Genomic DNA, 12,212 nt, shown 5'->3' with positions numbered 1-12,212 from the left:
GGAAGTAGTTAAACCAAGACTTGGTCAAAGCATTGTTGTGCACTACCAGATTAAGTGGCTTTAAGTTTGTCTTCATTTATCATATTCAACTTAATATCATGGTTATTGTTTAATGTTTAAAATACTTCCTGCTTTAATCCAGAGTGAAAACTCAACTTAATGCAGGTATTAAGGCCACTCAGTCTCATTTCAGATAATGACACATAACTTTTAATCATTTTTGAGGAAAGAACTCAGTTTGTTTTGTTTATTTTGTTTTTATGTAGAGCATATCTGCCAGCAGCTACGTCATGGCAGAGTAATAAACAGGAACTTTCTCCAAACAAAAGGCCTTTGGTGAGTATTCCTGTAGCAGTGAGAAACTGGCAGCAGCAGCTCTGCGTGATGCTGTGGTTTAGGACCAATAAATCTGCTGGACTTTACTCTGCAAACGGTATTTTCCCAATTAACCACAGCTGTGGTGTATAGGAAGAGCATCCATGTGGTTTTACTTTAAGTTGTTCGTTTGAGTAAATGGTCCTGAACAGGGCAAACAGAGGAATGAAAAATGATCCCTTCGAAGGAAAGGCTCTCAGAGTTTATCCAGAGGTGTTGGAAAGAGTTGCATTTGACTATGAATGCATTTCAGGGATCTGTCTGCAAGATGAAATTTGCTTAACAAGGCCATGTGAGCCAAGAAATGATCAAATCTTTCAACTTCAACAATGAGCATTGCCTGTTTGCTGCTCTTATGGATGTCTGATAAAAATCTGCTTCAAAATATGTTGGACTGTGTTGACTTTCAAACCAACAGGAAATATTTCTGAGTATAGTATGGGGGTGATGTTGCTGCTAAAATCAAATGAGGGAATGTACATACAGATTAAACATAGTTTCACTTATAGCACATGCATCCACTTCTTTAAGCCAAACTTTCAGTTGTCTGTTAAACACCTGACACATGTAGTTTGAAGTTTGGATGTTCTACTAAGTTTGGTCAATAAAATGTCATTTGTTTTGTTTCATTTACCAAAATTAATAGAAAACTCTGAAAATCAGCACACAGAAATACTTTAGGTTAAGTTGATGGTAAAGGCTGAACTGGGTGAATAGCTTATAAAAGACAAGTTCAGGTTTAGCAACTAAAAATCAAGCTTCTACAGGAAATGATTTAGGAAACTCAGAGATTAAACTTTTTCCTGGTGATTTAAATAATCAGATCAGTAGAAGAAAAGTCAAATTGCAGAGGGTGATGCGGGCTGAGTCCAGGAGATTCCTTGCAGGGTTGCCAAGTCCTCTTAGCAACACACAAAACCAAACTCTATTCAAATTCTGCACACACTCATCTTGTCTAATCACCGTCTCACTGAAGTGGCTTGAACATTTCCGCTGCCATGTAAGATCAGAGCGGGAACATCTTTTGTTTTGTTGTTTTTTTTTTTTACCACCACAGCCCCACGACCTCTGATTCTTCACCTCACCAGCACTTATCAAGTTCATGTCGACATGGGCTTACAAACACTGTCCAATTCAATATAGAAAAAGCGTAACTCCTCTATAAATCTACATGTTACTTTTAACCATGAAGCCTGACGTGATGTGTATCAAAATTTTGCATCACTTTATAGTAAAAACTTTGCTTATAGTCCTGTTGAACACAATCTGAAACTTGTCTTTTACCCCTAATAAATACACAGAAGCAGAAAACCACGCTATAATCATTTTTACATTTCACATGCTAATAAAGGGTTGATACCCCCCCCCCCCCAAAAAAATATGTATTTTTTGTTACATTTTGTTAAAGGGCCAAATAAAGACCTCATATTTTAAAAATGTGACTTTTCTTATCATTTGTTCATGGGTCAGGCCTTAAAGGTTTAAGGACAATTTAGGCTTATTTCTTTTTTATCTTGTTTAAAGCAGGTTAATGTTTCAGTCTCCCCCCTTCATTTTTAAAATGCATAGTAAAGAGAAATGCACCAAAACATTGCATATCAGGACAATTGGTGCAAGCTCTGCAAAATCCCACAAGTTTTTGAGTCTGAGTGAAAGTAAATACAGAAATTAGCATCCTGGCAATCAGCAACATGCATCAGTGATTTCCATTCAAGAAAACTTTGAATAGTGAAAACATTAACCACATGTTATTTTTGTAACATGCATATTCTTTTCTTGGTTTAGATTGTTCTCTAAAATTAATGCTGCATGAAAAATTACATAGGATTGTAGCAACAAGCTTGCTATGTTGGATGGAAATGCCAAATAGTCTGGGCTCTCCCTTAGAGATAGGGCGAGAAACTGGAAGCTTCCCTGGTGAAGTTTTCCAGGCACATTCCACTCAGAGGAAGCGCCAGGGAAGACCAAGGACATGCTGGAGGGACTATGTCTCTTGGCTGGCTTGAGAATGCCTTGTGATTCCCTCAGACAAGCTGGAAGAAGAGGTCAAGGAGAGAAAAGTCTGGGCTTTGCTGAAGACCGTGAAGAAGATGGATGGAACTTAAGCATGTTAACGTGATTTTAACATGCTAACAAAAGATTCATTTAAAAATGCTCATTTATCATGTTAAAGTAAATACACTAAATTTGCATGCTAGATGCCAATATGTCATGTAAAATAGCCGTGAACATGTATATTAATATGCCGATGCCATTCAAAATGACATAGCAACAGTACACTGTTGGGAAGAGTTTTGGACATTTGACTTGAAATATCACCTATTAAGTGATTAAATTTCAATCTCCTGATATAAAACCATTTAATATGCACCTTTTTGAAAGAAGAAAAATGATAAATTACCCTTTAAATCAGGTTGGGGTGTTAAGCAATCCAGTGGGATTAAATGCTGATTTATGAGCGTGCAGAGGAGGGCAGGGTCTAGGATGTAATGTGTGCCCTCTGCAGAGAATATAAAATATGAGTTTGTTTTTCTTTAGTGGGTGTGACTCTTTTTTCACACTCTGTTGAACAGAGAAAAACACTCCAGGCTCAGGAAACACATACCACCACTGTGTGTGCTCTGTAAAGTTGTCATCTAAAGTAAGGGCTTCTGTAGAGTTTTGACCGTTAATATTAGTGTTAGAATGAATAAACAGAAACATGTGAGTCAGCATCAGCATGATAGCTAATGTATTCATAAATCATGAATGTGAGAGAGTACACGCATGTAGAAAAGCAGCAGTGTGTTTTATGAGCAGCTCAACAACCTGTCGGGCCGGTGTTGGTTTCTGTTAACCTCATCAGTTTCCCACGATCGGAACGTTTTCACTCCCGGCTGGTTGGCAGGAAACATCATCCTCTCCTCTCTCCCACCTACTTCAGCCTCTTCAGAGGGAGGTCAGGATTTCTTTTCTTTTCTGTAAATTGAGAATCCCATCCCTCTTCTCACACTACTGTTTCCCCAGCTTGGTTGAATTCAGAACTGAATCCATACAAATAAGTATATTTTCAGAGAAAAAACATTACAAAATGATATCTTAAATGTATGTATCCAGTTTCCATAAAATTAACATTTTATTTACCTGTTTGTGCACCTATGTTAAAAAAAATGACTGTGCTTTATGTCGCCAGGCTTTCCATTGTGTTTATTTAGTCATAGTTTGCTTTCCTAAGCTTGAAATTTGAGCTGCAAACTTTTAATGAAAATTAAACGTTGTGCCCTGAAGTTCTGCCTGGAGAGCTGGCACAGCTGAAAAGCTGGGACATTTGTACTGAAACCCAACTACTAATAAACTACTACTAATCATAGCTGAAATGAAACAGACATTACAAACAAAACATGCTGATGGATCAAACCCGAACCAAATATGATCTAAAATGTAAAATTAAAAAAGGATATAATGATTTGAAAACTCATAAACCAATATTCAAAATTTCTGAGGCCTGTTGTTGAAAGATTTATCATGAGCTAATATTTTTCAGTGGCAAAATGTCTCGCTTTCAACATGTTTTCTATGTTCTATTGGTAACAAAACATTTGTTTTTAAGATTTGCAAATCATTGTGTTCTGTTTTTATTTTGCACAGCACCTCAAAGTCTTTAGAATGAATGTTCTACTTTTATTTTTTACATTGTGCTGGTTGCATGAACATAACAGATTTTATGTTCAGTGGTGCGAACACAAAGCTGTTTTGTGACTGTTTCATGCATTGCATAAGACCAGACTGGATGGTAGACTACACATTTGTCACCCACCCTCTTGTGTACTGAAAAGCCCAAAATAGAAAGAAAATACTTGTGGACAGTTTGGGTGGTCTATCCATCAGCCTCACCACAGCCTCATCTCATTTACTGCATGGAAGCACACACTTGAACAGTGTCTTGTAAGCTGGCATGTTATAGTTTGATTGATGAATCTGATATTGTGAGGCACCTCAGGTGCTGCATCAATGAACTATCAATTGTCTTGATTTTGTCCATCTTTCTAGTCGGACCATTTTTGTTTAGGCTGAACCAAATAAAACAGGAAAAAGAGAAAACCTCTAACAATCTGTGTGCCACAATTTAAACAAAACCCATCAAAAGGCTCCATTATCTCTTCTTTCTTCTTTAGACGTACTTGTTTGCAATAGCCTCAAAATATAATAGAACACAGTCCATTTCAGGTACTATTAGTTTGGATCAGAACACATTCAGTGACCTAGTTGGTATTTGGTCAACGGTGCAACATTGTGGCTCATCTTTGTGGTTTCAAACAAAACAGAGCTTTATGTCACAAAGGACAGGGGTTTTAGCCTTGTTCTGCAATTTACTGACAGTAACAATGTAGAATATTTTCAGCCTTGACCTTTATAGTGATTACTTTTAAGGCTTGAAGCTTTACTTTTCTGGTGAGATCCCACCCTTTTACAGTGCTCAGTCATGGGGAAAAAAGGGACAATGAAATGACATCACCTGCCAGTAGTTTAGCCCACAATGCCATTCAGTTTGGCTGTATCCACCCCTCCCTCGCTGTACCCCTGGAATTGTTCCAAATTCAGCCCCAGAAGTTTCTGGATAGTGGCAGCTGATTCCAGCAGCATCTATTGTTGTGCTTGTGCTTCCTTACATCATTTATAGACATGTGAACAGCCTGGAGTCCAGCTCTGTTCCCTGCTGACAGACCTACATGTAAACAAAGCATTGAAAACAAAAGCAGTAGACCTACCTCCTTCCTCTCTTAAACACGACCCTCTATTGTGTAAGGCTGCTTCCTGTGCAAATCTGAACCCCATATGTACAGTAGCTACAAAACAAACCCAAATCAGTTTAACTTACAATAACAATATATGTTTATTTCTATAAACATGGTGGTTACATTTGGTAACAATACACAAACACCTTCACATTCTGCAAGACAAAATAGCTTCATAGAAACAAAACAGAGGGATGGACAGATGGAGAGGGAATGGACAAGGAGGGAAAGTTAGTCCATCAAGGAGGAATAAGGTCAGCAAAGAGCTTTGTACATCCAGATGGGGTCAAAAGATCTTAGTCCAACACTGATCCCAGTTCAGCTGGAAGACCCTCTGACTGCCTCCACTTTGCATTTCGTAGCTTGAACCATTTCTGTGGAAAAAAAAAAAACAGTAAACAAAATACACAAAGATCAGTTAAAAACAGGTGGTAGATTTTATTTGGAAATGTGCTGCTGCTGAGCCTGAAACATGAGAGTGGTGACGTGATTTCCATCTGTCCCAGATATATCAGGTCATGACATGAATATTCCTGAGAAGACACAGGTGGACTTCTCGTGTTGTCAGGTTTGTGGACTGAATTTTCATCCACAGGCCTCTGGCTATGTTTACATGTAGACAATAACTGGTGCTAAATAGCTGATTCTCAAATAGAAAACCTGATAGGCGTGTTTGAGTGTTTTAGTATAAGGACATGAGATACACAAAGTATGGCAATATAAGAATCTTGAAGCTGGTGTTTAAAATACTGCTTTGGCACATTTAATTAATAGATTAATATATATTCATATTTTTTGTCAGTGTGAGATCAGAGACTGTGTAATAAAGTATAGTAAAACAAACTGGTCTGGACATGCAACTAGCTGATTTTAACAAGTTACTATTTGGTATATTTAACATTAAAGGCTAAACTTTAGCACAGAACATTTCTATTTTGACAAATTAAGCTAGCAATGTTAACAGCTACAAATCTGAGACATACATTCACAGTGAGCATCCTCGCATTAGCAAGTAAATTATTAGGTTTACAATTCAATATACTGTGTTGACATAAAGCATTTACAGTTTCTGTTTATTTTACAAATATACACTTACATTTTTTTTAGCATATGCTAACATTTAGCAATTAAAAATGTAGCATGCTAAGTTAGCGTGTAAAAATGCACATCAAAACAGGCTAAGAATAATTCTTATTATCAGGGTTCATACTATCTGTTCAGTTTAGAGTATGCTCACGAGTAGCATGTAATGTTGCTTAATTAGCCTACATTACTTTTAACAAGTTTATGCACACTAATACTTAGCATTCTACTTTTGCGCTATGGTCTATTGTAGGTATGTTTGTAGCATCTTTAAACATAAGCTAACCTTAATATTTGATTTGATTTTTTAATATGTTCTTGAATTAATCCTTCAATAAAAATGCAATTGGTATATTGCTTAATGTTTGGCTTATAATTAGCTTATTTATTGGGCACTGACAAATCTGTGATCTTCGTCTGCTGGGTATCACAGAAAGTATTATACCATATGAGATACATATAAGGTTTAGCTTGGCTTCAAGAAATTAATGCATTTTGTCAAGTTAAGCAATGTAAAGCATTTTGCATATTTCTGTTTACCACGGTACACAGACTCCTAAAGTATAAAATCTGATGAAGTGTAAGAAATTGGCAGCTATGCCTCTGCTTAATTCTAATTATCTCCACAATCACATCACAGTCACATTTTCTGCTGCTTGTAAATGTGGTTACTGACTCACAACAGTGACCTTGATGCTTGGTTTTATAAGGAAAACCACTGAAAACTGCTTCCATCTGATTTTAAGAGAATGCAGGCAATGACTGGTTTGTTTCTCAAAAACCAGTTCCCTGCACTAGCCCTCCACACTGACAGCTCACGCAATAACTGCCACTAAACTCTAACCAGAAGATGACTGCACTGAGAGTCTCGACACACACTCGTGACCTGTTGCATTGCTGTATTGGGTTCATGTTGTCAAGGGATTCACAACAGCACTGACGCAATCTCGATAACGCCAAGGGGAAAGGGAGGGATTCAGCCCTCTGACACAAGACTGAGGCTGGTTATTTCAGTGGTGCGACTGCCAGGAGAGACGTTTTCCACAAAATTGTACTGAAAACACATGAGATTCTCATCTGGAGTCATCTGGGCTTGCGTTTAAAAATGCAGAGACTAAATCAGTTCAAGAACCAGTCTGACTGTAGCTGCTTATGCTGCATCTTTTTCCCAGTGAAAGATCACATGCAAGTTTTGTTGTTTCCACATTGTCCTTTTATAAATACAAAAGCCCTTTGAAATTACTCATAAAAACAAAATATGCAAGCAATTTCTGAACAATAATGAGTAGATTCATAATCCTGGTGACCCATTCAACAGTGTTTATGTCATTCTTTTTCCTATTGAATTGCAGTGGATTACATAAGAAAGTCTTTCAAACTTGACTCTGACGCAGCAGCACTGAACACAAATAAAATGCTCTGTGGCTGGGGCTCAAACACACCACAGAGAGGCCAGAGCATGTTTTAAATATTATTCATGTGAAACAGGGAGTGGTGGTCAAGTTGGTTTCTTTCAGCTTAACCTTCTGCAATGAATACTTTGTTAACAAATATAAAAAAACTCTTGATAGAAGGGGTAGCGGTAAGAAAAAGAAAACAGCTTAAGTTAAGTCAGGTCTTTTAATGAGAGGCTAGACCTTTACCTCATCATGTTTGGACCGGGAATTCTCAGCTCAGCCCAGCTTCTCCCCTCCTTTGTATACAGCGAATGGAAACATGTGAAAGGATGGGTTATAACCTTTGCAAGCAGATAATTAGAACTTTCTAATATCATGGCACTGATATAATTATATTGGTTTAGTTTGGATACCAAATCCTCAGCAACTTGTGAAAATAATCGTTTTTATTACTGTAGAGTGAGTATAGTCTATCAAAAGATTTTGAATCTGAATGGTGAATTCCACACAGTTCCGCCATGTTACTACAGAAGCCCAGAAAGGACATTGTTGCTTTGAACTTTTCAGGTTTTTGCAGCTCTTTTAGGTTCGCTGGAATTCTTGCTGTAGGATCTCTTCTGACTTTATAAATCATTTTGATGGCACAGTGGCATTTGTTATGTACATTCCCAGCTGTGTCCCGAGGCTGAGAAACCGCACTTCATAATTTTTTATTATTTATTTATTTTTACTGGCACATAACTTTACAGCAACATTTCGCTTTACCACATCACACGCTGGAAACTGGATTAAAACATGCTGGCCTTTTTGAACGTGCACCATGGCTGATTCAGCAAAGAAACTAAAGGACATTATTGGACGAAGCAAGAGATAAAACAAGAGTCAACATCAGATTGACTTTTACTCGGTGGAGAGAGCTCAAAGAACAGACAGGATGCAAGACTGGTGTTAAGTTAGTTGTCATTAGAGGGCAACTCAGTGACCAAATCTGCCAAAGTTCAATCGTGGGGTTTTAGTATTTACATGATCACAGGTATGGTGAAGTAAAAGGAACAGATTGTTGAGTAGTGAGCTGAGTTTATATTCTTTTAAATATATGCTGACTCTTCAGTCCCAGTTCCAACACTGACAGCAGTGCCTGTCAGGTCTGTCGAACTGCATATGGACAGGTGTAAAACAAGCTATGGCTGATTTAGCAAGAAAATCCTTTCTGTGACTTTGTTTTTCAAGAAATAGTCACCTTTGGGAATTTTTGTGCTTATGTAACGTCAGCTCAGAGAAATCTGGTGGAACTGGTTTGCTCAAGAACAGCGAGAAGCTTGTGTGTCACCCAGTAGTGATTGTTTGGTTAAAACATGTGGATGAGTTGCCATGGAGAGATGTGTCTCTCCCATTTGTCACCAGCCAGCTGTCGACCATACCAATACAACCACAAGCTGAAATTTGCATACAAAATGAACGTGATGCTGCGTCAAGTCAAATGACTAAATTTCCATGAAAATTTTTACCTCCTTCTTTTATAGCTGAACAGTGTTTGCCTGACAAATACTGGACAGGGAAGTTGACATTATTATTTTGAAATCAAAGCTCCAGTATTCACTCCTGCAAATGTAAAACTTAACAAGGATGACAGCATTACTTTACAGAATGCGTTTACAGTGATTACTTTATCAGAGGAATGCTACCGGAGGTGCCTGTTTAGCTTCAGTGCACTTTGTGTTGTTATCAGAGCTCTGAAGCTTCACATCTGGCGTGACAGATGCCCAGACTTTACAGTAGGCCAAAGGAATTCCTCAGATAGAGGTGATGGGAGTGTACACATGTGGGAGAAATTGGTAATAAAAGTTGAATATCTCACTTGTTAAGTGGAGTTTTCTGTAAGCAAACATCTATTTCCCTACTTTGGTTAATGTCTAACAAAAATGCACCTGTCTGACAAGAAGAAATAATAACACTGACAGTTTTCATCAAATCCAGACATAATGTTTTAATCATGGCTGATATTTTTCATGCTTGCACATTGGAAAAGAAACACTTCAGTACTGAAGTATCAGAGAAGCCTAGTTTAGTATAGAGTACAGATAAAGTATAAAGGGGATCAAGTTATACTTATAGCATGTTTGAGGATCATTTTAGCAATACAATTCACTACTGATTAGCAAGTTTAGTACATGAAATGTTAGAAATTAGAACAAAAATATACTTTTTATTTCTTTTTTATTTATCAAGTCAATAAATGCATCAAATAATATATTATTTATTCATGTTTGAGAGGCTGAAACCAGGTTTCCACATGTTTTGTATATCATTTGCAAATCAGAAAAAAAGGAAGAATCATTTTTCATAAACTAACAGATGCTAATGAAGCAGTCGAAAGCACCACAGTCACGCCCACGCTGATCAACTTAGTGAGAAAAACAGATCACCAACGACACTGCCTCTGTGGTTAGTCGAATTTCACCACACTTATTGGTGCAAGTTGTAAAGGATCACTGTGAGCACCACAAGACTCTCCTGAGACCTCACTGTCAGGACAGAATATCTCCAAGTTGGATAATATACATTCAAAGTCTTGCTTTGCAGAAAAACGCACACATAACACTAACACCAACATGTGACGTTTAGTTTTTTTAATTTACTTTAATCATTGGTGATTTATGTAAAACCTAAATGCTGATTGTTACAATTACTGAAGTGCTGCAGGTACTATATTAATTGTCAGAGTAGAACAATCTTTTAATGATAAGATAAAGGGCTACAAAGAAAATAAGTGCTCAGCAACGTAAAGTTAAGGTAACTTGTTTTTATCAGATGGTTCTACAAGGACATAGTTGAATGCACTTACACATGTTTTCTGTTCAAAATAAACTTATTGAGAATCTACAATTAGAATATTAACATTAAATGTGACTAAAAACTGGATTTCAATAGATATCAGCTCTATTTTAACACGAATTTAACAATTTAATCACTGTGGTTTTCATGTTTCTTGTTATAAAACATCCGGTCTGAAGACAAACAAGAGGCTTGTTGCCCTGATGGAAGATTATGGTGTACCAATACAAGCAGGGACACTGAGTCCCTACAAAGGTGGATTGTTGGTAGAGTAAATAACAGTCTTTATTCTGCACCAGCAGCTTTTACAGTGGAGATGTTTGAAGCAGTTCTTATCTCTATAAAACATATAGTTTAAGACAATAAATAAACATATTTCAGCCTTCATACAGTGAACAGCTCGCATTAAACACAGTTCTCACCTCTGTCTCCTCCTCTGACAGTCCGCACTCCGCGGCGATCAGCATGAGCGTCGTCCCGTCCGGATGCTTGCTGACTTTGTTGAAATTTTCCTCCAGCACTTTAATCTGATCCTCCGACAGTTTCAGACACTCTGTCGCTTTAGAAGCCATCTTCCTATTAATAATTATGTGTGTTTTATTTCCCCCACCCTGATCTCCGGTCAGTGCCGCGGTTTTAACCGGTTCAGCCTCAGTCCTGGTTGCGGCTCAGATGTGCGCACAGCTGGACGCAAAATGGGTGGCGCTCAGTGGAGCGGCTCTTGGCTGGAGCGTGTGAGCGAAGTGGAAAGCAGTGTGTGAGAGTGGACGATGATGTGTGGAGACTTTACTACTGTCAACAGAGGCGTGTCGTGGGGGCCAGTCCTACCATTAGAGCCCTCCCCCAAACACAACTGGAGGGAGGAGGTACAAACATCTGAGTGTGCCAGTTTCAGCACTGCGTGGAGCAACGTTTCAGGAGAAGTGTTAACATGCTGATAAACGGGTCATGATTGTTACATAATCAAGCTGAAATTAACGGCATGTAAGTTAAGTACTTATAGAGGCAAGAGTTTAAGATCAACTCATACAGAACAAGTTTAAAGTTTTTAAAAATCAAAATAGATATTTTATGTTTCTTATTTTCTTTATAAATTTAGAGGTGTTTAGTCACTTAAGGTCAACTTCGTAGTGTGTTTGGCATTTTATAATGTTGTCTGAATGTATGGTGAGATTTTTTTATCGCCTATATAGTCAAACACTGTATGGGGTCTACATTCACCAGCAACTGCAAACAGTAGCTTTTACAGTGGTGTTTGAAGCAGTTATTATTTCTAGAAAACATATCGTTTAAGACAATAAATAAACATATTTCAGCCTTCATACACCGAACAGCTCGCATTAAACACGGTTCTCACCTCATGTCTCCTCTGACATTCTTTGTGGCATAGATTCAACACAATGTTGAAAACATCCCTTAGAGATCTTGCTCTATATTAACATGATGTCCTTAGACCGTTGCTGCAGGTTTGTTGGCTGAATACCCACGATGAGAATTCCCATTCCACCACATCCCAAACCTGCTCTGTTGGATTGAGATCTGGTGACTGTGGAGTCCAATGAACTCATTGTCATGTTCCAGAAACCAGTTGGAGATGATTTGAGCTTTGTGACATGGTGCATTATCCTGCTGAAAGTAGCCTGAAAAGATACCACACTGTGGTTATAAAAGGATGGAGATGGTCAGCAACAATATTCAGGTATAGGATATGGTGTTTAAACCATGCACAGTTCATACTAAGGGGCCC

At 37.9% G+C, this 12,212-nt stretch overlaps 1 protein-coding gene across 1 annotated transcript; it reads right to left on the bottom strand.

Moving 5' to 3' along the window:
* Nucleotides 1-5,223: 5,223 nt before the first annotated feature.
* hopx (HOP homeobox) lies at nt 5,224-11,236 on the bottom strand. Its single transcript, XM_041989574.1, has 2 exons — nt 10,888-11,236; nt 5,224-5,524 (listed from the first exon to the last, which is right to left on the bottom strand). Exons 1-2 carry the CDS (start codon nt 11,035-11,037, stop codon nt 5,447-5,449), a joined length of 228 nt encoding a protein of 75 aa, XP_041845508.1. The 5' UTR covers nt 11,038-11,236; the 3' UTR covers nt 5,224-5,446.
* Nucleotides 11,237-12,212: the final 976 nt, after the last annotated feature.

Source organism: Melanotaenia boesemani, chromosome 7 (assembly GCF_017639745.1).
Source record: "Melanotaenia boesemani isolate fMelBoe1 chromosome 7, fMelBoe1.pri, whole genome shotgun sequence".
Taxonomy (NCBI): Eukaryota; Metazoa; Chordata; class Actinopteri; order Atheriniformes; family Melanotaeniidae; genus Melanotaenia; species Melanotaenia boesemani.
This window is presented reverse-complemented; position numbering and strand designations above follow the sequence as displayed.